The 26,758-nt window shown below is 38.1% G+C and overlaps 1 protein-coding gene and 1 long non-coding RNA gene across 3 annotated transcripts in view; one reads left to right on the top strand and one right to left on the bottom strand.

Annotated features, from left to right (window-relative positions):
- The window catches only part of LOC103279405 (uncharacterized), a 56,581-nt gene extending 35,694 nt beyond the window's left edge, over positions 1-20,887 (top strand). The window contains exons 2-5 of one of the 2 annotated variants that reach the window (XR_010004515.1): positions 2,169-2,250; positions 11,110-11,269; positions 19,141-19,249; positions 20,468-20,887. This is a non-coding gene — a long non-coding RNA (uncharacterized LOC103279405). The remainder of the gene's footprint in view (positions 1-2,168; positions 2,251-11,109; positions 11,270-19,140; positions 19,250-20,467) is intronic. The other variant, XR_010004516.1, reaches the window with a different exon arrangement.
- Positions 1-26,758, bottom strand: part of polr3a (RNA polymerase III subunit A) — a 55,093-nt gene that overhangs the window by 22,218 nt on the left and 6,117 nt on the right. The window contains exons 6-23 of the mRNA XM_062975872.1: positions 25,984-26,223; positions 25,203-25,365; positions 24,010-24,146; positions 23,138-23,241; positions 22,214-22,355; positions 20,531-20,671; positions 19,364-19,433; positions 19,150-19,277; positions 18,209-18,347; positions 15,336-15,500; positions 14,508-14,680; positions 12,176-12,287; positions 11,119-11,237; positions 8,436-8,573; positions 6,655-6,825; positions 6,198-6,311; positions 2,287-2,373; positions 126-208 (exon numbers count right to left, since the gene is read on the bottom strand). Of these exons, the coding sequence (XP_062831942.1) occupies positions 126-208; positions 2,287-2,373; positions 6,198-6,311; positions 6,655-6,825; positions 8,436-8,573; positions 11,119-11,237; positions 12,176-12,287; positions 14,508-14,680; positions 15,336-15,500; positions 18,209-18,347; positions 19,150-19,277; positions 19,364-19,433; positions 20,531-20,671; positions 22,214-22,355; positions 23,138-23,241; positions 24,010-24,146; positions 25,203-25,365; positions 25,984-26,223 (2,426 nt within the window). The remainder of the gene's footprint in view (positions 1-125; positions 209-2,286; positions 2,374-6,197; positions 6,312-6,654; positions 6,826-8,435; positions 8,574-11,118; positions 11,238-12,175; positions 12,288-14,507; positions 14,681-15,335; positions 15,501-18,208; positions 18,348-19,149; positions 19,278-19,363; positions 19,434-20,530; positions 20,672-22,213; positions 22,356-23,137; positions 23,242-24,009; positions 24,147-25,202; positions 25,366-25,983; positions 26,224-26,758) is intronic.

Raw genomic sequence — 26,758 nt, 5'->3', positions numbered from 1 at the left:
CATATTTTGGGTAAGTATAGGATAAAGCAAATTTCAACTTGAGATGTTTATCTTACCTCAGAAAAACAACTTCTTATCAAGATATACTCAGAATGGATTATCAGAATAAATAAAAAACTTCATACCTCATATATTTCTCTCTACAGGTCTCCAGAAACTTCTCGAGCTGGGTGGGAGTAATCCGGTCCAACTGGTATAAAACATAGGGCTAAAGGAATTTTAAAAACACTATTAGGACTTTTTCCAAGGACTAGCTGATACTGTATTCACTACGTACTCTTCAAAATAGAACTGAAAATGAGCCAGATTGGAAATTTAGCTGCACTCTACATTTCTAGGCACCATGAACACAACTGCACCAAACTACAGCCAGGTTCAGATGCTGTGGTTTCTCACTATATGAACGATGTCTCAACATATGAAAATATGATTAGGCAGAGCCTTTTGATAGTGGCATCTGGCTAGAGAATTTCCTCCTGATAGAGATCCAGTTTACCCCTGTATTGTTGTTTAGGCACCAGGAAAACATGTATTTCTGCAAGCCTTTGGGGAATATGCAAATACTACAGGCACATTACTGTATTTTAAGCTTGATCTCTGTCCTTAGAATTAGGTTTTTAGAAATATTTTGTGTCAGAGTGCATTTTATGTAATCTGATAGCCATCTAGAGTCTTTGTGAAGAAAGGTGGGGTATAAATTAAATAAAAACCAATTATTTTGGCTTGTTTTTCAACAATGTCTTTATCAATATATTATTGTGAGAAGTATCCAATAAAGGTTTTAGGTGTTTGAATACAATTTTCTTTGATCTCTTCTATCTGCAGTTCCTTCTCTTGTTTTTCCTACAGTTCATTTCCCTCAATCTCTAGCCCTCTAAATTTATAAAGAATTATTTCAAAATGTAAATCTGATACAATATTAGGTTTAGATAAGCTAAGCAAATTTAGAGTTGTCATAACTTGTTCTTGATGCCACTCCGGATACTTTTTTTTTTTTTTGCTGTTTTGTAAAATAAAAGTTACAGCATTCTCTTACATTACATTAGTTCAGTTTTCTTGTACAGATATCCTTGAAACTGCCTAAACTCATATTACATTTTGGAGACATGCCAGGAATGCCTTTTTAAAAAAAACCTCATATGTAGTGACTAGAAAGCTTTCACTTTTAGTCCCTTTTTCATGTCTCTAAAACCCGAATGATGGATTTAGTTTTAATGCATATTATAGTTTGGGCATAAACACAGTTAAAAGAAAGCAAAAAGAAAATTAGAGAGGGGAAAAGGCAGCTATGCTCACTTTCCCTGTATCCAAGCAGCAAACTGCTGAATGTGTCAAGCTGCCACTGTTCCACATTAAGTACAATATTTCATAGTTGATCTACTGTATATCCTTGAATATAAGCCGACCTGAATATAAGCCAAGACACCTAATTTTACCACAAACAACTGGGAAAACTTATTGATTTGAGTATAAGATGAGGGTGGAAAATGCAGCAGCCACTAAATTTCAAAAATAAAAATAGATATCAATAAAATTGAGGCATCAGTAGGTTAAATGTTTGAATGTTTACATAAAACTGTAATTTAAGATAATGATCCAACTCTGATTACCATATATGCTTGAGTATAAGCTGACCTGAATATAAGCTTGCTAGGACCCTCAATCGAGTATAAGTCTAGGGGGGCCTTTTCAGCCCTAAAAAGGGCTGAAAAACTTGGCTTATACATACTCGAGTATATACGGTAATCAGATCTACTGAAATCCTAAAACATTCAGCTCAACATGTTTTAGTTTTCAAAAAAGAAAACATAGACATCATGTTCAATTTCAAAACCACTCTGCTCCAGAACTAAGTGTAGTATTGTTTGTTGAAGGCTGGATAAATGTAATGTGCAGCAGGAGAAGAAAACTATTGAGCTTCATGAAATGAAAGGGGATAGGCACTTGGAATGAATGTCAGCATGAGAGAAACTAATACAGGTAAAAGAAAAGAAAGTTCCTATTTTCAATACAGTGTATTGGCTTGAGTGTTAGAACATGATTTTGGATATGAGGGTTTGTATCCCCACTTGCCCATAGGATGAGTCACATTAGTTAAGTCACATTATTTCAGTCTCAGAGAAAGGAAATACAAACTCCCTATGACCAAACTCTAATCCATGTGACAGGTTTGTCTTAGGATCACCATTAATTGGAAACAACTTGAAGGCACACAACAACAACAACAACCCTAGTTTCATTTCTTACAAGGTAAGCAAATACTGTAGAACTTCTGGCATAGATTACCTCTGTTGTGCCGTTGTCATTAATTCCATACTTATCCCTGGTTTTCTTGATCTTTTCAGACATATTTTTGATGAATTTTTTAATTTCCTGAAACAAAGAACATATATTTTAAGATTCTGCTTCCAGTTTCTGCAACAGCTTACACATTTAGTAGTACTTCTAGCAGAAAAGAGCCAAACATGTCTCTCAAAGGCCCCTTCCACACAGCTGAATAAAATCCCACATTATCTGCTTTGAACTGGAATATATAGCAAAGGGGGACTCAGATAACCCAGTTCAGATCAGATATTGTGAGATTTTATGCCTTGATATTCTGGGTTATATGGCTGTGTGGAAGGGTCCAAAGATTGCACGTTGTATTAGAGAAACCATTTTCACATTGGTTTTTTTTTGGGGGGGGGGGGGTGCTGCCTTGACAAGGAGAAATCAAATAAATACAAATGTTCTATTTGCTAGCTTCTTAGTGACGTTTTGCTAGTTTCTTAATGCTGTTTCTGCTTATAAATGTAACTCATGAAGGTGATGAGGGTTGGGGCATGGGGATATTTTGTTCCTTCTGTAGATGACATGATAATACTAAGATCTGCAGCCTTCATGCCTGTGAGTAAGCAGTGATGGGGAAATCACATCTTGCAGAGGGTAGTTACTCCGTGAAGAAGCCAAGCTTCTCATGTCCTTGCTCTTACAAAACATTTTCTCAAGTGACTACAAACAATACTTCCTATGGGATATAGCATGCTACCAAAAGACCAAACTTTAGATCTTTAAGACAGTAGCTCACTTGAACCATCACAACAAGTCATGGTTCACTTAGTTTCTTCTGCCCTTGTACTTTACTTCTTTTGAATATTGAATGTCTTATATTGCTTATCTGTATTGTTTGATTTATTATTGGATTTTTACTGCATTGTTGTGAGCTGCCCTGAGTCCCCACGGGGAGATAGGAAAGGAAATAAAGCATTACTTACTTTTTCTTCAAAGATTTGAACAAACTACATTTTCTGTTAAATATGAATAAGCTGTAGTTTGTTCTACCCTCATTTATTTAACAAACAAGAACTTCAAAGTAAGCTTGATCGGTTGTTGAACAAAGTGTATTATTTTATACAGATATGATGTTCAAAGTTTTAACCTGTCCTGGAGAAAGGAAAATGGATGAGGTTTTTTTAAAAGGACAGGTAGGGGGAGAAAATTGTGGCCTGGATTAAGGACTAAATTTTATATTAGAAACACTTGGGTGGAAAGTGGTTTGAGGAGGAAGTGGATGCACTCAAGCAACATATTCAGGGTTTTAGAACAAGAAGTTAGTAATTTTTAATTCCATGAAAAATAACACCTACAATCCTACAATCCAAAATGCATTTATTTGAGAGTAAATTCCAACTAAACATAGTAGACTTTGAAATAACCATGCAAGAACTACACTGCATTTTTTTTGTAAACTGAAAATTACAAACATTATGAAAGGAAATAATATTTCAAACAGGTCCTGAGGGAAAGAAAAGACTCAAGCAGGTGTTAGGTTTAGGCTGAAGAAAAACATTTCATTATTAATTACAATTTAATTTTCACACAAAACAGTGTCAGCATGGGAAAACATAATTCTCTCTGTTGCAGGGGGTGGGGAATGAATAGAAAGTTCAAAGCTGAACATTTACAGTACTATAGTGATGCTATAGTTATCTTAGATCCATGTCTATGTTTGCCAGAACTGTACTCAATTTTTGCTTGATAATTAAGCAGTACAAACCTCTGACCATTACACACATAAGCATATTGTCAGAGTGGGATGCCCTTTCAGCTTAAGGCTGGTTGTTCAGCTCACTAAGCAGAGGCTCAGTTCCCACAAAAGCTTTCATCTCCCCCATCTTGCAGGGATGAAGGAGAAGAGAAACAACAAATAATTACCCTGTATGGCTTGTACAATGTTGTGATGACAGGTTTACTGGCATGGCATAAATGATTTCATTTTAAAAGTAGTTTGTAAAGCCAAGAATGTTTGGATTCCTGAACAACCCTGTGGGTTGCCTGTGGGTCCATCTTAAGCCAAAAGGTTGTAAAGGTAAAGGTTTCCCCTTGACATTAAGTTTAGTCGAGTTTGACTCTGACGGGTGGTGCTCATCTCCATTTCTAAACCGAAGAGCCGGCATTGTCCGTAAACACCTCCAAGGTCACGTGGCCAGCATGACTGGATGGAGTGCCGTTACCTTTCCGCCGGAGCAGTACCTATTGATCTACTCACATTTGCATGTTTTCGAACTGCTAGGTTGGAAGAAGCTGGGCTAACAGCGGGAGCTCACCCCACTCCCCTGATTCGGACTGCTGACCTTTCAGTCAGCAAGTTCAGCAGTTCAGTGGTTTAATCCACTGTGCCACTGGGGGCTCCAAAAGGAGATAGGTAATAAATAAAAATTATGATTATGATTATTAGAGGGATGTGAGGAATTTTCTGTAGTTCAATGTGACAGATATCTGTTGATAGGCTTCCTAGACCTGCTGATATCATCATATACCCAGGAGATGATGGCTAAATTATTTTCAGGGCCTAAAGGTCTGTGTCACAGATATTTATTAAACTTTCTGAAGACTAGAATGATTCAAATATCTCTGGAATTCAAATATCTCTGGAAAAACATGAAGACAACTTCAATTACTCTCATAGCCACCAGGTATTGGATGGCCATGAGAAGCCTTGAATGGTTTTGCAGAGTTCTTGACCTTGGGGATTCAATGCTAGAAAGAGACTGTGGGACATTAAGGTCACAGTTTTTGAAGGACATCCACATTTTTAAAGGCCTTGCATAAATAGACTTGGATCTGAAGAGATCAAAAACGCGAGAGCACTTCAGCTTTCTTTCCAAATCTAGCATCTGGGGTGCTGCAAAGAATTTAGAACTAGAAAATGTCATAATGGCCAACCTAACCTGATTTCTCAAGTCCACAGTTTATGTGACAAGATACCTGTCACCCAGTTAAAGCATAACCACAAAAAACCTACAGTAACGTGAGAGACCAGGAAGTATTTTTCTCATATTTTTCTTGACTCAGGGGTATTGGTTTCCTTGTAGGGAAATGTGTAAGGTGTCCACAAAGGACAAAAGAGGAATAACTAAAAACAAGCAGCAATCATGACAGGTCAAACTAACAGGAACACAGAGTCTCTATTGGGCTTGAAAGCCAACACTAGTTTGGGAAGCGGAAGAGCTTTTCCTCTTTTTGTGATGTCAGAAGCTGGTTGCTTTCTGACCAGAAAAAAGTTGCCATTTCAGACACTGGGAGAGAATTTGATATTGGCATTGAACAAGTAATCACCACAATATACTTATCTGTATGGTGGAAAGAAAGTACTCACTGTGCATCAACTGGATGGACTTATAAAGACACCATCAATCTAAATGTATATATTGTATGCACATGCACGAAAACCCACACACATGCTACAATTACCTCATTATATCTTGCATAACCTGTTTCAGTTAATGCCTTTAAAAGCAAACAAAAAACCACAAATGCAACACATATTTTGCTATTGAAACACATAAAACTGTTCATATAGAAAAATGAATAATACAGTTTGCATCTTACATTTAGACCCTGAAGCAAGCATCTATCAATGCACACTTACTAGCAACAAGCTAGTTGCATTACTCCAAAAAACAAGTGACCTTGGGTTTTAGCAGACTGTGCCGCTTTTTAAAGAAAGGATTTATTAACTTTATCACTTCCAAACTGGCTGTCATGCGGAATTCTTCAGAAGCCAGTCTACATATTTAAACCCTAAATCTGTTGAGCCACTGTGGTGAAAATCAAGCAGAACACTGGAAAATTGGCTTTTTCGGCTGGAAAGAAGAGTTTATTTTAATCACGTAATAATTATTGTGAGGAAAAAAGAATCTAAACAAAGACATCACCTGTAAGAAGCTGTCCTGGCAGCAAAGGAATTCATTCTTCTTCATGATGGACTCAGCTGTTAACATCAATTCATTTTTGCTAAGTGCAGGCTCACTTCGGCTTGGATACACCGCCTTAAGCAACAAAGCAACACAAAGATAAATTACAAGGGTATTTTACATTCAGTTCCTTCAGAACAGTCAACGTTCTTTCAAAATGGTTAAAGCTGATGTTACTTTTACAAATGCTAGAACCGAAGGCAAAAAGCTAATACTGACACAGATCCTTCAAATCTTACGGTATTTTTGAAAGTCCTTTCAGAAAGCAAATGCTAAACTGAATCTTGACTTATTAAGAACCCCACCATACATTTAATTCACTGATATGGAAACTATCATTAAACTCCAAGATCAAGATTGTTTTCAAGCTTCTTGTAGTACGCTGATGTTTATTTATGGAGACATCCTATATACTTACTCTGATGTTGTCCAAGACACGTTTGAATTCCAGAGGTTCATCTTTCCCTTCCATGGCTGCGGGATCTAAACCATCCCCACCATAAATGAATTGTATAATGTCCCCAGTAGAACTCCTGACAGTCAAGTCATATTGTGAGCAAAGGTCTTCAAGTGACTTCACCAGTCGTCTCTGAGAGAAGCGGATGCACAAAGTATTATTAAGGACATATGTATCGCAGCTCACAAAAACTTCAAAAACACAGGTGGTGGTGAATTCACACAAGAACTACAAAATACAGAACTACTCCCACAAGCAATTCTTCCAATGGGATATATAAGGAGATGGAGTACCTAGGGAATTGTTTTGTAATATCCCAATAAGAGTCAATGCATGTTTGGAAAAAAACATTATGCATTTGATCTGAAGTGGAACAAAATTAATGGAACCAGTCCTATTAACCTGCAGCATAGTTTACAAACCATTAGTACTTAATAAAATCTTCCCCCAAGTGCCCCCCAACACCACCTAGACGGCATAGAGGGAGCATTTTTTCCACCTTCTCCTCCCTCTTAAATGATTGTGTTCAACTTATATTCACCCTTTCTCCCAATAATGAGACTCAAACTAGCTAAGAATATATATTTAAAAATACAGATTAAAAATAATACAAAAGTTTCAGAAACTTCAGTTCAATTAGGATTTTAAAAATATAGGAAGTGATCTGGAGATTCAATCTAAGTATTTCTTATTGGAAAAAACAGCCTCTCATAGGATTAAGAAGGCCTGAGGGAAAGAATGTAATTACATTTCCCATGGGAGCATTTTGCAACATTTTGGATGCATCTACATTGTAGAATATAGTTTGGCATCACTCTTATTGCTCAAGCTATGGACTTGTCGTTTTAACCTTCTCTGCCAAAGAGCGCTGATGCTTCACTAAACCACCAATCCCAAAATTCACAGTATTGAGCCATGATGGTTAAAGTGGTATCAAACTGATTAATTATGCAGTGTAGATGCACTCTTTCAGATATACAGGGAAAACTACTAAATGGGGAGTATTTGGGGCCACAGAAACAGCCTGGAGGCCTCACACTTTCTCCACTCTATTCTAAAAGGGGCTAAAGAAGAACAAGAAAACTCTGGCTGGAAGAGAAATAATCACAAGCCAGATATTCTCTGAATCTCCTTCTTGTGAATATTTCTGGTGTCTTTCTATCTGGAACAACCACATCCAGATCTGTAAATATCAAAACTAGGAGGAATTAATTCCAGACATCTAGGCAGAACATTTCTGTGAAATGGAAAATTGGAATTTGATTTCTCTCTTTCTAGCCGCAAGCAAGGCACACATGCCTAACAGATAATATTCATGTAACAATTCAATATGTTAGCCTGGCTGGTTAATAAATGTCTGTCATGTGCAAGGCTATACCTCATATTAAGTGTGTGTGTGTGTGTGTGTGTGTGTGTGTGTGTGTGTGTGTATGTGTGTGTGTGTGTGTGTGTATGTATGTATGTATGTGTGTGTATATATATATATATATATATATATATATATATATATATATATATGGTAAAATATATATCCTAACATTAATACAGGTCTAAAGAAATATATTTCCTTTCTTACTTTTTACTCATTTTAGAAAGTGGAACTAAAGGGAGATAGAACAAGATGGGAAAGAACACCAGACTTAGACTAGTCAAGTGAAGGTTTTAATTCAATGGAGTATAATTGATCATGACAGCTGCTACACAAGGAATGCCTATTCCCACAGGCAAATGTCCTCAGTTACCTGCATGTATCCAGTTTCCGCTGTTTTTACAGCTGTATCAACCAGGCCTTCACGACCAGCCATTGTGTGGAAGAAAAACTCAGTGGGTGTCAAGCCAGAATAGAAGCTGTTGGCAACAAAACCTTTAGCTGCTGGAAGCTGCAAGAAAAAAAGAACTTTTGAAATATGTTGTATTCAGGCATGCATTCACAATCAGTGTGGTATAGTGACTGAGGGTCTGACTAGAACTGGGGGAAACATGGGTTCGATTCTCCATTCAGTCACTAAGTGTCTTTGGATCACTCTCTGTTTCTCAACTTAACCTATCTCACAGGTTTGTTGCCAGGACAAAATAGGGACTGGGAAAACCATGTAGTCTAGCTTCTTGGAAGAAAGTCAGAATATAAATGTTAAGAATACAGAATACTGGTTGCATATGTGGCTAAATTGGCTGGTATCTTTGCCAGAGTGGTTTTGCTTTGTGAATTCTTCAGAAAATGGCACACAAATACCCAAAATAATTAGGGGCATTAGGGGCTAAGCAAAGTACAATGCTGTTTTCACATATAGCCACCGAAGTTATCCTGACTCCCAGGCAGCCTTCGGGGTCTCTTGGGCAACCCCCTAAGCTCAGCCCCATGCTGTTCCCTACCCGCCTCATTCACGAGGCATTCAAAACCTCCCATGAATGAGGCCAGTTGGGAAATTGGGGGGGGGGGGGGGGGGCTGGCTTCCCAAATGGTGTCATTCATGCTGCCTGCCTCCATCACATGCTATGCCTGTGCTGTTAGTGAATTACATTCACATCTACTTTTTTTGTAATGTGCACCTTTAAAACTGAGGTGCACATTACATTGAATGGCACATTAAACTTGAGTAAATATTATTGGGCTATTGGATTATGGCCTGTTAGGATCATAACCTATTGGATAGCAGAGTTTCAGGAGTATTCCTTTAGTTTATTAGGTAATGGAAAATCATTGGGTGTGTAAATATCTTGTTTCTATTCAATGCTCTCATCAGACAAAATTCAAGGAGACTTAATTAAATAACAAGTTTGTTTTACTCACAACTTCATGTATTTATACAGGTACATTTCTTGTCAAGTTAAACTTCAAAAATGTTTCAGTTTGTATCTTAAAGTCTTTAACAGTCTCTTCAAAACTATATTGCTCTGTATAGCTTTTTTTTATATCAGTCTATTTTGAAGGAACTCAAGCCTCAACTGATTTCTAACTTCTTACACTGACATCTGTAATCAAACAGACTCAAGCCTCAACAGACATTCCTCGACTGTCATATTTCAAACTGCATTCTAAACCATCACTGACCACGGAACATGGTCTGCAGTTCCCTCCCACTGTCTTAAGTACACAGTGCTAAGACCACTGCAAACCAAAGAAGACATACACTTCAGGAAATAAATTGACATATTATAAACAGACAAAACATTGGATAGAGGAGGCTTGAGAAGGTTGCTATCTCTAACAAATTCAGTACAGTGTTCCCTAACTTATCACAGGGGTTACACGAAGTAGGGACGCTATATTTATTTTAATATTTACACATTATATTAGTAGCTAGGTGGCCTTTCTCCCCTTCACAAGCTCCGGGGAGGCTCGCGGGTTGCTTTGCAGCCAGACAAACGGAGCAGGGCAGCCCTGAGGAGGAGAAGCAGCAGCAACACCAAAGCGGAGAGCTGCCCCTGAACGCTGACAAGAGGGAGGGTGCATGTGCAAAAGGGAAACTGGCAGGCACCACCACTCAGAGAAAAAGCGAAAAATAGTGAATGAGCAATAAGCAAACTGCGAAGCAGCGAGGGAACACTGTATATATATATAAAAAACCACTACCCCTTTTCAAAACCAAAACTGATGCTCCAGCTGCTTCATTTTTAAAATTTGTTGTCATTTCTGCCATCATTGCCCTACAATAGTTGCCCACCAGTGATGGTCTTTTTATACACAACAGAATTTCCCAACAGGAAAACATTTTAAGCCAGTTGTCACAGCACCCCCCTCATCCCACTTTTTCCAGAACTCAGAGTCATAAGTCTGGTGTCCTAGTATTTATTCCTTTGAGCTTTATACCACAGAAATTTAATCACACATTCTTAGTAGATTCTAATGGATCCCAGTGTAACATTACTTCACAGAAGATGGGGGGGAAACCCAATACATAGCTGCGACAAGCAAAGGAGAAAATGAACGCACCAATTTTATGCCCACCAGCTTGTAAGCATGAAAGACCAAGGAAAGAAAACAAGAACTGGAAGACTGACCATTACAACTATCATGTACTTATGAAATAAGGTCCCTCACTTCTTTGAAGTGGTCTGGGACACCTAGCACAGCTATTCTATTCAAATTAACAATAATTAACATTATTAACATTTACACTGGGTTCCCATTTTGAATGCTTAAAACATTTAAAATACATTCTGTCGAAGGCCCTTGCAGAAACTCTATATGACAGGTCAACAATATTATCGAGATGGAATGTAAGGATGCACTGAGACAAAGAGGGGCTCACAAAGACTAGATGGTGAATTCATGGAACAGGAAATATTTGTACACCCCAATGTTCAGCACATTTGACCAGGAATTATATCTTCATTGTACTTTTGTATTTGCATCCACACTTCTCCTTCTCATAATACTGTATAATTTAACATTCATCCCTGTTTAATTTAAAGAGTCTTTACCTTGGAATGTTTCTGAAAATGAGGCAAGGATCGGTTCTCAAAACCATCAGGCACACGGGACCCACTGATAGCTTGTTGTCCAACACAAGCAATCATCTGTGATATGTTAATGAAGGAGCCTACCAGTAAAAACAGACATACAGAGCAATACGTAAGTAGAAATTTTGTCTCATTACTCAAAGCATGATGTTGAAAAGTAACCCAACATTAGTGAAGGACGTTTATTATGTTTATTATGAAATTATGAGACTTTTTTTGAAACCCGTAACTATATGAAAAGAAAAGTCATAAAATCTACAAAAGGGAATTTACCACATTAGATGGTATATGGGGGATATTTGGTTTGAAGGCATGCTCACATGGTAACACCTCATAACTAAAATGCTAATTCATCCAAAGTTCAATAATTTGCATGGGCAAAAGCAGACAAAATGTCCATATGTATAGGTAATCTTTCAATGAACCAGGGCCAATCTACTTAAGATCAGCATGGAGAATAAATTTCTCAATATTCAACATAAGAGGAAATTAAGATAGCATTGTCTGTTAAGAGTACAGCAATGGTATTCATCCCATATGGGAAGTAGATTCCATGCTTCTAGGATATCATTTAAGCTAGGCATATTTTCCAATGTGTAGTTTTACTGGTATTGTGATCATATTGATTGCAGGGATTGTAAAACCTCTAGTCCAAAACAAATGACCTTTCCTAGCTCCAAGTGTTCCTACACTACAGTGGGCTCTGTTAGGTCACTGATGTTTGATAACCAATGTTGATTGTATGTTGGGCAAACAAAGTTTCAATTCAACACAGCTTACCATGTTTGATGACTCAAATGCAATGACAGTCTGTTGGTACTTATTACAAATAACATTTAAATCTGTTCTTGTTGCTCTAAATTTCTGATCTAAATTTCTGGAGTGATTGTGACAGGGGAAGAATGCTTGTACAACAGCAGTGCCCTTATGAAAATGGTTTCCCCATCTGACATGGTATTGATAAGCAACAAAGAATTTAATGGCAACCTTCAGTTTTCTAAAGAATTAACCAGTTTACCTTTTGAACCACAAAGAGCCATAATGAGGGGGCTATTACTCTTATCCAATTCTCTCAGACAGGCACTGCCGGCATGGTCTCTTATCACAGAAAGCTCTTTCAGAATCAATGCCTACAAAGAGATTTTCAGTTATTAACTGATTGTAACAGGGATGTACCTACTTAGAATTTACCTAAACACTTTCATTGCACCCTAACTAGTTTTAACCAGTAAGAAGTGTAGCTAAAAGGGACAAATGTTGATGTGTGCCTTCAAGTTGTTTCTGACTTATGGTAACCCTAACGTGAACCTATCATGGAGTTTCCTTGGCAAGATTTGTTCCCAGGGTGTTTACCTTTGCCACTCTTTGAGGTTGAAAGAATGTGACTTGCCCAAAGTCCCACAATAGGATTTCATAGCCAAGTGGAGATTTGATGCCTGGTTTCCAGAGGCATAGTCCAACACTGACCACTACATCACACTGCCTGATAATGGATAATTCCTCTAAGCCAGGGGTTCTCAGACTTTTTTAGCCGCAGAGCACTTTTTGAAGCAAAAGTTTCTCATGGAGCCCCAAGAGATGTTTATATATTGTATTATATATAATGTATATACATCAGACATGGGCTGGGCCAGTGGCAGATGGATGGAGAGTGTTTGTGTGAACTAAATCACACAACGCAAAAACAAACAAACAAACAAATAAAGGAAAGGGAAGAATGTTTAAAATGAAGAACAATTTCAACCAACATAAACATAACAGTATTTTAGTGAAAGACCCCTGGGGCCATCCAGTCCACCCCCTTCTGCCATGCAGGAAAAACACAATCAAAGCACCCTCAACAGAAGGCCATCCAGTCTTAATAATAACAATAATGATAATAATAATAAAAATAGTAGTTGAAACACTAGAGGCCATCCAGTCCAATCCCCTTCTGCCAAGTGGGTCTGTGCCCTGGGAGGACACTGATGCTGCCACTGTTGTTTCCTGAAGGTCAAAACTTGAATTTCCCTGCATTTCTCAAAAGGAGGAAAGAGGAGCAGGCGAGATACAGCATGGCATCATGGAGCCCCTCACTGGCACTCACAGAGCCCCAAGGGCTCTGTAGAGCACAGTTTGAGAACCCCTGCTTTAAGCAATTCAATGAAGAGATGGAAACAATATCAATCAAAACCAACAGATGTGCTTTTTGAAGATTATCCTGGCTTGGGGCTCTTGTTATTTAGAGATTGTCCCTCGGAGGCAACTGGCTTCGCAGTCAAGAGCTGTTTTCTCTGTCTCCATAGAGACAAATATCTTGGTGCCAAAGTGACTCTCTCAAATAATTACATTTGAGCTTCAATTTGATTAAATAATAAGACTGTTCAACACTCCAAAGTGAGTAGAGCAGCTGAGAAGCAGGGAAAATTAGTTGTGAGAAGCAGAACAAGTAGAATATAAACAACAGCCTCATAATGGAAAAAAAAGAAAAGATCACATTTCAAGGGATCAAATCACAATAAACTAATTAACACATTAGGGCTTTTTTAAAAAGGGAGAGAGAGGATGAATGGAGTTTCAAAAAAGAAGTATGAAGCTGACATTTAGAAATTTTAGAGGTAGAACAACAATATAAAATTAAGAAATTCAAGAACTGCGGAGTCTTTGGGCACAGGTAAGTGAAAAAAAGGTTTCCCTGTGAGGCTGTGAGCCCTGCTGCCTACCTGAGCCAATCAGAAGAAAAAAGCTGTTCATGTGCTCCGTGTTCTATCTCAGTGCCTTTGCTGCTCTTAGAATCGCTTCGTTTGCTTTTGGACTTAATTCCAATATTTTCCTTTCAAAATTTCATTTGTTTTTCTTAGTGTAATATCTTTCATTCCTTCTTTTGAAAACTATTTCGCTAGGGAAGTGAGGGTGGGCATGCGTTGAGGAGCATTTGGGGGGGGGGGGTATTTAAATATTGGGGTTGTTTACTGAAGAAAGGGTATAGCCTGACTCCCTTGAATCCTCATGGGGAGAATTCAATTTCTCTCCAGGTCTAGTTGAAGGATATGAGGGGAGACAACCTGAGAAAAAGTGGTTTCTTAAGTCTGATGCCTTAACCCAGGTCTAGATGAAGGATATTAGAGGAAAGAACCCCCAAAAAAGTAGTTTCTTAATTCTGATGCCCTCAAAATGACAGGAAAGGGAGCCTCGGAAGTTCCCCCATTGCTGCGAATGGTCCAGATTTTCCCGGAGCGAAAATGGATTTTTTGGCTGCCAGAACGAAAAATGGAATTTGCCCACCCAAATTTGGGAGGTTTCCGAAAAAAGGATTGGGCGGGATACTGAAATCCGCACACCGAATTGCACAATCCTAATATACAGCTCACCTCTAGAGTCTCTTCTGCTGTACAGCCGGGCTGCTGCTGCAGTTTTCCAGTTTTCAAAGCTTCAATGTACTCATCACACTTCTTATAACCAGCATTCAGAAGTTCATATTTTGCCTTCAGCAACCCCTGTCCTGGGGTGACATCACCAATTCCAATTGAAAACCCTCGATTAGCTGTGTTGGCAAAGAAAAACCAAATGCACCCATCAATTTTAAAGCTACAACACAGAAGATATCTCTCTTCAGACATACTGCATTTCATTGCATAATGGTTGCACTTTCCCCCCTTCTATTCATCAAATTATGTGATGAAGACTATTATGTGATGAAATATGGTATATTGTCTTGTACGTATTCAATATTTGTAAATATTTAAAACCTAACTTAAAAAGTAACCATTCTTTTCCTACCCCAGAATCTATATCCATTACTGGGATTACATGAAAAGTTAATTAACTTTTACATGCAACTCCTTGATAGCATCTGAAATATATCTACAGGCAAAAGAGATTTACCTTATGTCCATAACTGTCCCGATTTACAAAGTTAAACTCAGTTTTAAGTGTTCTTGTCAAATGTTTTATGTTCTCTGTCTACACCTTTCTCACCTTTGTCCTGTAATCTATGCAAGATCTCAGACAAAGGGTGTGTTTTACTAGAACTAAATTGATCTTTACTCACATTTGGACTTCTGAACACAAAATGGATTACTTTGGCCTGTGATTTTTCTTACTCTGGTTTGTTGTGAGCATAAAAAACAAAAGGGATAATAGACTGCAATGTAAAAAAATAAATGAAATTATTACAAAACATTTTTCTAAGCACTTACAGAGGTAGACAGGAGCAAGTCTAGCCAACCGTGACATGGCGTCAGCTGCTTCCACTTGTCCCCAGTCTCTCAGCAAAATGTAGAAGATATTATTCTTGGACCCAGATCCTAAAGTTCCTTTATCCATGCTGCCAGACATTAGCTCACTATTATGGATGGTAACATCTGAAACACAATTTCATTATGTTTTCAATACAAGCATTCTAACCTCTTATTGAGGGAGTTAAGTCAACAGGCTCTCAAATTGTCATCAAAACCTCAAAATGGGAAAATATACATATGAAACCCCAATTTCACATATACATTGGAAAAGTAAAGCCAGAGAGGTATTCTGATAGATATTCTCCATCTTAATGAATATCCACCTACAGATGGTCACAGTAGTCTTGCCTATGACCTCAGTGAGAACTAGATCTCAGTAACCACAAGAAAAAGCAAATAACACACAAGTCCTTCTTACTGACCATCTAATAAAATGAGAACAAAACTGATTTTCACCAACTAATCAAATGCTTTGAAAAACATGAATAGAAGTCAGCTACCAATGGAGATACTTTAAACTAGCAATTTTCAGCATTTTCAGGCTGAAGCTCCACCTTCAGTTCCAACTTGCAACATGACACCTTACTAAAATGATGTACTGGCATTCTTTGTCCAATAAACTGTAAATCAGAACATGCCTCTGGTTTAGATCCTGAAATACTTCTTGAAAGACTGATTATTTTACAGTAGAAAAACTCAGTTAACCAGCATACAGAGAAATCCTTGTAACTTGAACCAGAACACAGGAAAAATTCAACACATTTCAGTTTCACAATACAGTAGAGTCCCGGTTATCCGACTTCCGTTTATCCGACACACCGTATTATCCGACGCACTGCCGGGGGGGGGGGGGGGGGAGCGTGGCAAGGAGGGAAGGAACTTTTGCACCCATGCATGGAGGAGGGTGCAGAGGGGAGGGCCAAACTTGAAAGGCGCCATTTGAGAAACCTTTGAAACTGAAGCCACAGGAAGGTGCCTGGAGAGAGGCAGGCTCAGAAGGAAGCTTTAATGGAAAATTTCTTCTCCCCCCCCCCCCCCCCGGCGCCTTCCTTGTTTACCTTACAGGAGCTCAAAGGCTCCCACCAGCTGTTTCTAGGGGCGGGCAGCGAGGCGGGCTCCGTGTGGAAAAGGGCCCGGAGCCGCCATGCGCATGGCTGCCTCTGACGCGGCGTCTGTCTCCCCCTCCGCCTCCTCCTTCGCATCTTCCTGGGGAGGAAGAGGGAGAAAAAAGATCTTTTCTCAAACTCCCTGCCGAGGGAGAGAAAAGCTCTTCTCTCGAGCTCCCTTCCTGCCAAGGGAAAGAAAAGCTCTCCTCCTCCTCTTCTCTTGAGCTCTCTCTCTCCCTTCGGCTGCTTGAGAGAGCTCAAGAGAAGAGGGGGAGGAGGGGGAGGAGAGCTTTTCTTTCCCTCGGCAGGGAGTTTGAGAAAAGATCTTTTTTCTCCCTCTTCCTCCCCAGGAAGATGCGAAGGAGGAGGAGGAGGGGGAGACAGACGCCGCGTCAGAGGCAGCCATGCGCATGGCGGCTCCAGGCTCTTTTCCACACGGAGCCCGCCTCGCTGCCCGCCCCTAGAAACAGCTGGTGGGAGCCTTTGAGCTCCTGTAAGGTAAACAAGGATGGCGCTGGGGGGGGGGAGAAGAAATTTTCCATTAAAGCTTCCTTCTGAGCCTGCCTCCCTCCATGCATAGGGCCTCCGTATTATCCGTCAATTTCAGTTATCCAACATTGGGCCCGCCCGTTTATGTTGGATAACCGGGATTCTACTGTATGTTAAATGGTGTTTAAGCCGCAAAAAGCATACCCACAACAAGAAGTGGTCAATAACACTTTAAACCATGTAATCGCAACAATAAATCAAGGACATATACTTAAGTGAACCCAACAATTTACTGACTAATTTAAAGTGATTAATTCTCCAGTAAGGAAACAGCACTTATTCTTCTTGGTATGTTTGCAAGGCTGGCAAACTTCACTTTGCTAGTTTAAGATAGGATTTTTTTCTAGATACATGAATAAGATGAATGCATATTTTAGTATAGGGTTTACAGCCTCCACAATATTTTCTACATCAGCAACAAACAGTACCTTACTTGGTATCTATTTCCTTAAACATCTAAATATTTGAAGGTCTGTCTTGTCAGTTTCTTACAAAACAATCAGAAACAGGTTTTTATTTTACTTATTAAAATAAAATATGTATTACACTGGGCAACACGTATTTTGGTGCTTCAAATGTTAGACCTGTTTTTGGGTATATTTGACTTTCTGATTCTGAAAATGGCACCAGTTTCCCTCCATCAGCTCTAGTTTTTGAGATACAGAACATATGCCATATTCCAGTCTTCACCTGCTCACCCATATAATATTCGATAATAACCATATCGAAGAAAGTAGAGCTGATCCACTCTATTGAATGCAATTTTCTGATTCAGCACGCCAAATAACCCCAGGAACACGCTTAAAGAGCAAGTCATCAAAGAAAATATTTTGTTGGGCTGTGTTATGCATGCTATATTTGTATACCCTACGATTAATTACAAAAGCAGCTTAAAATAATTATAAAATAATTCAATAAAATAAAATAAAGCAAAGACAAACATTCACAACTCAATAATCATTAGGTACAAAAACTACACATGAAAGCTGTAGTCACTGGGTTCAAACCCTGGTCTACAGAGTTATAGTTCAATGTTCAACCCACTACATAATGCTGGGTCTCCTCAACAGCATACATCAACAATAAACCTGAGCAAATTAGCATGCTGCAAGCCATTGTTGCCAGTACATTTTTGGTGACCTTGCAATCATGGGATGAAGCGTCATCTCCACTTACAGGAATCGTTGGTGCACAAATCTTCTCCTTTGCCACAATACTGCTTGCCTTTGGTCCGGAGATTGGCCTTGACTGGACAACTCTTGCTAGGCTTCAGAATGACACCAAATACCTGCTTTCCTGTCCACAGGGTTACAGGCTGAAAATGGACAGACACAAAAAGGTTATAATTACACACCAAATGACTTCTGCTAACTAAAACTTAAGTAAGACTTTTGGAGGATCGGAAGGTCCCCAGTTCCACTCTAAAGATTCCCAACTACTCTTCTACTTCTAGTATATGTGCACAAGTAGCAATTAAATTATGCAAATCAGATGTACTTATAGATCAAAATGTCAACCTGATTAATACTTAGAATTAAGGCTGAAATGTATGAATCAAGTTGGGCCAGGGAAATGTGTCAATTCTCCTAAATATTCACCAAATGTTTGTATCATAGTGGTTGCAAACTCTTCTATCCTTCTCTGGAGATTTTTAAACAAAATTTGTAATGTTATCTCTCAGGAGTCCTTTATGGTATGGGGTTGGACCAGGCGATCCCTTCAAACTCTATGATTCTACAATCTATAGCATTTTACATTCCATTATCTTCATACTTGTTTTAATGACAGGCAACTGAAGCAGAGTGAACTCAGCTGGAATAACCAGCAAATTTTAGCTCAATCAATTTCAGTAATGATGGCACTTTAACATTTATCTCTGAAGCTAAAAGATACGTATTTACAGCAATTTGAAATATTCAGTCTGAGACAAAAATGTCATGAAACAGTTATATTCAGCTGTACTCAAAGGATTCTCCATTTACCAAAGTATGTCTTTTGTATATGACTGAGAGACCCACCCTGATCCAATCCATATAAAAGGAGAAAGAACTCTGGAGAAAAGTAAGCTATTAGCAACAAAACACAAACCATTTATCTTTCTCTTACAGATGCAATACCTTGAGAATTGCTGGAGGTGGGAGGTGAACTTTAATTTTTTCATCCTTGCCAACCAGGATAGAAGCAATAATCTGACAAGTTTTGGCTCGGTCAAAAAAAGTATCCTTCAGTGTAAGAAGGTAGGCTCCTGAAAAACAAAAGTTCTTCAATTTTAAAAAATAGAATAACTAATGAATTACACATATATTTACAAAAATGATTTCAAAAACAGACCTGTAAGGAAATCCTGGATTGCAGCAATAAGAGGCTCTCCGTTTCTTGGAGTTACCAAATTTGCTTTGGTCTAAATGAAAGAAAAAAATTGTTTAGCCCATTTATTAAACTAGACAACAACACAAATTGTCCCGTTATTTTTTATCTGTAGTTCCATATTTCTATGAGACCTCACAACACAGCTTACAATATCCCCTCATGATTGTTTTCTGCAATAGAAATTTATTTATTTATTTACAGTTAACAGGACAAACAACACAGAAGAGATAAAGGCAGTTTTTTCACATCTTATTTCTGGTATCTTTGAAAGCTGTGCTCAGCTCTGGCCATGGGTGGGGGGTGGGTGCTGTTGCTCCATCTTCCATGCTGAGAAGTTCCTCTCAATCCCCCCATTAAAAAGAGGTACCTATTTTATCTACTCATATTTCTGCTTTCGACCCTGCTAGGTGGGCAGGTGAGCTGGGGCTCATGGTAGGTGCTCATTCCCAACCCAGGCTTCGAACTGCTGACATTTTGGTTTAGCCTGCTGTGCTAAGTCCAGCCTTCATTCCAGATCAGGTCTACTGTAGCTTTATCTACACCTCAATGGTTTTATAATAAATAGACATCCAGTATGATAAAAAATAGCTCAATTCCCATACTTGAATGTTACATTTTTCTCACTGGCTGTATGTTTATATCAGATGCATATACACATGCAATAGTATGTGAATGCTTGAAGATCCTAATTTAGTCCATGCTGCCAGATTGTGTTAACTAAACATGAATGTTACTCAATCAAAAGAGGGCCAGATTTACACAATTATGCTCACTTTTGGCACCCAGGTAATGATCTGAAGACTAAAGTAGATCTGCTAATAATTTCTAACTAATTCTGCCTCCACTTGGAAAATTCAAAAATAAAAGTTAATCTTTGATGAAGATAGATATTTGAAGTAGTCAGTTTTCAATCTACGACACTCTCAACAATAGATCATAATAATCTGTTAACATAGCTGTTGTTTTTAATATCTTTTCTCCATACCTATTACAAACTCCTCTTTTGATACAGTTAAAATACATATCTTCTCTTGCACATGTACCATTCCTAAAAACTGTAACCAGAGATGGAAACTATCCAGCAATCATTCAACCACATCTCAACAAATAAATGGGAACACTACCTACCCCCATAAGGACAAGGGCTTCTGCTTTGGCTTCTTCAGTTTGGGGAAGGTGAAGGTTCATTTCATCACCATCGAAGTCAGCATTGTATGGTGTACAAACACATTCATTAAATCTGAAAGTCCGGTGTGGTTTTACTCTAGCCTGAAAAAACAAAACAAAAGCAAAACAAAACAGGAAAGGAGATAGAAGAAAACATGCCAAGATATCAAGAGATGGTAGCAGTGTTCTTAGAAAAAGTGTGGTTTAAAATGTTGCCCTTTTTAACACGTACTGAAAATGATTCCCTTTGCCTTTATGAGATTGTACCCCACTCTCCTTATGATGGTCTATGACCGTAATAAAGATTTTTGTTTTTTATTTGGTTTGATTCGATCCCCTTTGCAGTAAATAAGTTTCTAAACACTGCTATTTCAAATGGCATCACATTACAGACATACAGTTCATATTTTGTTGTGATATATAACTAGACCCAAATACTAGATGGGACAACATATTAATCTGTTTTGATTTGGGACACGACATAAATCTATGTTGATTTTCAGGGGAGAGTGAAAAAACAAGAAAATAAAAGTATTATGCATAGTAAAAGTGTAAAGGATTTGCCTAAATGTTTATTATTTCAATCATTTAAAGCTGGCTGAATCTACACATGTAGCAGTAGGTGGTAAAATGTATTGTACAATTTCAGAATTGCATATTTGCATGCCTGTGAAAATGGGCTATCTGCAAATAGATGAGCATAGGAAAATTGGCTATCTGCAAATAGATGAGCATGGGAGAGAGTCAAAGCCCTCCACTCTCCATTTACTAGCTTTATAGGCATATCACATTTCCATTTTAAATAAAGGGAGCTTTAGAGTCTCCTCTACAACCATAATCAGTGTTACTACTTTATTGTACTGCATATCTACAGTCAGTTTTTCTCTGGTACATGTCAGGAGTTTGGTTTTCTCTTGCTGACAAAGGTTTTGGTCCTAAGATAGTGCACTTATACAAGTTATACAAGTATAGTTGCAAGGAAGGACTCTTCCAAGGGAAAAAAAAACTCTTCTGTGAAGAGAACAAATAATTAGGGCCCAGGACAGTGTTTCAGCCAAATCTAAATTGGATCATGCCCTATTCAGATTTGCCTGAGCCAATGACACTCTTACTACATGGATGGAGCTACAGGGAAGCATGCAAAATACACTATGAGCAGATAAGAGTTTTGAATTTACGGATAGATCTGTGGATCATTTGGGCAAACTAGCAAGGGTGTGTGCATACTAATTGTCTATATAAACCATAAATAACTAAAAAATTAGCCTCCAAACTAGGCTGCCAGAATACTTGATGAAGTAACAAATGTTTGTTTGAACAGGCCCATTAGCTTGTTTCTGTTAACACTCATAAATTTCTGAACTTGCTCACAGGCAGTTTTTCCTTCTTAATAAATATTTTTCTGTATCATTGCTTTGCACATGGTTAACCCAAGATTCTAGTACAAGTAAATTCCATATGATTCTAACAAAAGTAAAGGTTCTAGTGAAAGTAAACCCCATATGCTAAAAATCTGCCACAGTTCACATTTAAAGCACACATAGGTTTTTTTTTTCAGTTCCCTCAGACAGGGACAAAACTGTTTGCACAGAAGTCTTAAGCACCAACAAATGAGCTGGACTAAAAGACCATTATTCTACTTACTATATGAGCCATGATGCTGAGTTTGTGCAAAGATGGCTGTCGATTGAACAGAACTATATCACCATCTATAAGATGCCTCTCGACAATATCACCATACTTCAGTTCCTGAGCCATCTTTTCACGGTTTCCATATTTCAAAAACCTATTTAGGGAAGAAGGAAGAGAGAGAAAAAAGCATTGACAGGTAAGAAAAATCTCAGGGGCAATAGTTGTTTTCCAGTTTGAACAAAGAGTCTACCCATATGGAACTAGACATGCTTTTGGAAAACGACTGCACCTCATCATGATGGAATCAAATCACTGAAATTGTTTCTATGCCATTTTACAACCTGATAGATAATATTTTGATCTATCTTGGAGATCTGACTCCAAGATCTGACTCCAAGTAGAGTTACTTGTATAAATAGGTGCTGTTATGTACAATTCTTCCATACCTGAGCCCAGAAATGGGAGGTATATATTTATTTACCGCATTTGTACCCTGCCCTTCTCACCACAAAGGGGACTCAGAAGAGCCTTATAACAGGCAATAATTAGATGCCACATATTTACATATTATAAAATAAACAATTACATTAAAATCCAAGCAGTTAAGAACATCAGTTACTAAAACATCAATTAAAATCATATAACCCAAATCATAATACATGGGCGTTCTGCTTGTTAATTCATATCCTTTATTGCACTGTTCGAATTACTGATCAAAGGCTTGGTCTCAAAACCATGTTTTAAGTTTTTTTTCCTGAAGGTCAGGAGAGAAGGGGCTGATCTAATATGGAATTTTTTTCAAATCATGGACTCAAACAAATGAAAGTAAATAAAAGAAAAATATTTTGTAAACCTCTAAATATGTTCAGAAAAAGAACTGAAATTGCAAGATCAAGATCAAATGCCTATAATATAGAAAACAACTATTTCAAATACCTTTTCATTTGTGTGTGTCTCTGCTGAATGAAGTTTGCACCGGGATGAGCCTCAGGGCCATTTCGAACAAGTTTCCTCATTAAGTCTATGTTAGCTTTGTTCACCTGCAAGAGGAAAGTTTATGTAAAAAAACAAAATAGTCCCAGTATCATGATCCCTGTTAATGGGCTGATTCAAAGACTTTTGTTTCAAACATCTATGTGCAAAATCTCCTTTGAAGGGCCTGCAGAATCTAAGTGGTCTAAAGTGTCTGATTGAGACGCAGGGACAGCAAGGATTGAGTCCCAACTTCATCATGAAAATCCAAAGTTCAAACAGTTTCTTCTTGAACAAGGCAGCCTTTCTCAGCTGAAGAAGCAACTGCAAGCCACCTTTGAATAAATCTTACCAAGAAAATCCAAAAAGTTATGGAAGTCCAACTTGAAATCAGTTTGGAGACACATAAGAACAACAAACTCCACGCCACATATGTTTCTGCCAGCAAAGGCATCATCCACATCTCTGTCCTTCTGCTGTTTGGTATGTTTGGTATGCTATTTGTCTTTTAGCCTAAACAGCTCATCTTTGTGTACAATGGATGTTTTGTGACTGGCCACTATCATCACGGCAGCCATTTTATGTCATAATGCTCATGACATTTTATCAAAATTCTAACAGTACTGACCAGCTTAAACCGGTTGGAGACTGCAAATATCTAGAAAGCAATCAAGACAATATTGGATTTCATATGAACTCTCTCTGATTTGGCAATCCAGGCGAAGTGTGAGATTTACCCTTGATAGAAACATATACAGAGATTCCGAGAGCTACTATCGCAAATGATCACAGCACCCAGGATGCAAAGGAAAATTTAATTTAATCTCAATAGTTACCTTCTCAGGAAATGTTAATATTTTTGCAACATGGACTGGTACAGCTACTTCATCAATTCGTAAGTTTGGGTCAGGAGAGATCACTGTTCTGCCTGAGAAGTCCACTCGTTTTCCAGACAAGTTCCCTCTGAACCGACCTTTAAAAAAAAAAAGGAAAGAAGCAGCAGAGAAGAACAAATATAAGCGACCCAATAAAAATGTGTTACCTATGTTATTGTGCCTCACTTCATTAGCCTATTTTAGTACAGAAGGCATTTACACAGCAGTGCATGGACCAACATAATAGACAAAATCTGTCCGAGGAGTTTAGAATCTAAACATGTGTGCCAAGAATATAAAATACCGTCCATCCCTCCATCTTCCACTGGTTTGTGTATACATTTTTAATCTGAGTAGTTGTGCCAACAATTTCTTATTTAAAGCTATGCTTTATCTGTGATCTTTATCTTGCATCTGACTCTTTTTATTTTTAAAATATTTTTCTTCAATATATTTAGCTTACATTTAAATACAATTTAAATTTTGATTTTAAATTAGAACATAGCCTGAGTGACAGAAGAATGCTTAAATAATGGTAAAGGTATTTCTAAATAAATAAATCAGATGAAGGAAGACACAATGGCGAAGGCAAGAATCACAGGAAAATAGGTATTCTGTTCCTCTGTACATACTTACGGTTAGTAACAAAACTAGATTACAAATATAAGGCCAGGTCAAAGGTTTTGAGGGCAGTAGGGATTTGAGGAGAGATCTGAAGGGATCAATTCATGAGCAGTTCCAGGCATCAAGAGGAACAAGTGTGAAGTGTTGGAAGTGAGCAAGGGACCTTTGGATACATGAGCCAGAATTTAAAATGTGAGGCAGGGTTACAATAGGATGGGAAGTAGAAAAATAATGGCAGCATCAAACACACATAATTTAATTCACAGCACTCTCCATAATGAAAGTGTAATTGATGCAGTTAGAACTATCTGGATTTAATAACTTCATCAGCATAAAATGTTTTAATTTCAGTGGCAGGTGTACAAATAAACTACTACATAATGGCCCATTCATAAGCACTAGGATAAATACTGTCTAGTGGCAAGGAGTCTTTCTGGCAACTAAGATAAAACAGCCTGACTAAAGCAAATACTGTACATATGTTCAAATGTGACAGCTAAAGGCAGCTGAGATGATGGTGGATCACCTACCCTGTTTTCCTTTCAGCCTTTGAACAAACCCTCTTGTCCACTTCTTGGGTGCCATGTTGAGAGGAATGCCAGAGAGTTCACTGTTAATATACAGAGCACACTGCAACTGCAGGAAGTCCCAGTCCTCCATTATCATCTGAGTTTTGGCTCCAGATATTCTATGCTGAAATGAGAACAAATTCAAGAAAGCAGGTTTCAATTCATGTAAATTAAAAATTACACAGAAAATTTAGTTGGTCATTTTAATATAAATTTTCATGTGATTTCAAAAACTTTTGAATCCAAAACCCACAAAAAATAATTTCACTTTTGGGTCAACTAAAACACATAAAATACATAATACAAGCTTTTGAAGCCTGACTAACTTCTCCATCAGGCAAATGATGTTAAAAGTCATACAGGAGAGGAAAACTGGCAATGTTAGAGTCACAAGCCTACATTTGTATCAGATGATGTTTTTGTTGAGGTTAAGTTGGAAGCATCACAATGTAGGCAGAGGCTACTCTCCTCTTCTCGTGTGGAGTCTGAGACAAAGGGCAGAGAAATTTAAATTCCATTAGCAACAAAAAAGTAACTGCCCTTGAGATGTATGTAGGTCTGTGACTCTAGTACCATCACTTTTCCTCTCTTGTATAATTTAACATTTTTTGGCCCAATGAAAAAAAGACAGTGGAGCTTTGAAAGCTTACATTGTATATTTTAAGCTTTTCAGCTGGCCCAAAAAATGTCACTGCACAGCTATTTCCAGTATGCTGATACATAAAGTTAAAAAGCATCTCACCTTTTTGATCACATCATTGAGGAAGATTATTTCTGTCAGCTTCATGGTCAAGTCATCCTCATTGGTTCCAGACTTTAAGTCACTCACCACGGAAGGCCGAATACAGAGCGGGGGAACCAAGAGTCGTGTCAGGATCAAGTCAGAAGGCTTGCCTGATTCAGGGTTCATCAAAAGCAGAGGGATATCTTCTGCAGGAATTCTCTTTAGGAGATTCAAAACAACTAAGGGATTCAAGTTCTCCTATAACCAGAAGATTCATAATTTCATGTTAGTACTGCAAAGCAGGAAAGTCCATTTACATCTCTACTCATACTCACATCCACTCATTTTCCAGATAAAGTTAAAACAGTAAGAAACAGCACCATGTTAGAGGTATAAATTTATAGGATTACAAGGTGAACATCCCTTAATATGTACCTCAAACTGTCCAACTGGTACTGCAGAATATACGGGCAAAATGTCTTAAATTGTTTAAGTTGATATTCTCATAAATAATGAAATTTGTCTGTCCCTCTCCAACCTAAACCTAGGGTTGTTAAGCTGATTTTCTCCCCACTCTGTTACACGTAATCACACCCCTAACTTCTATGCTCTTTCACTTTCCATCCCAATTCTGCCTTTTATTTCACCACTGTAATGCTGCATAATACCTCACCTTCAGCCTAAGGTAACAAACACAGTAATTCTCTACTTTAGTACTTGAAGTAATGTCAAAATACATTCTTTGAAGAACCTCAAATATGGCAGAATGCATGTCTATGTAGGCTCATATGCT

The sequence above is a fragment of the Anolis carolinensis genome, chromosome 3 (genome assembly GCF_035594765.1).
Source record: "Anolis carolinensis isolate JA03-04 chromosome 3, rAnoCar3.1.pri, whole genome shotgun sequence".
NCBI lineage: Eukaryota > Metazoa > Chordata > Lepidosauria > Squamata > Dactyloidae > Anolis > Anolis carolinensis.
Note: the sequence above shows the minus strand (reverse complement) of the source record. Positions and strands in the feature narration are given on the sequence as shown.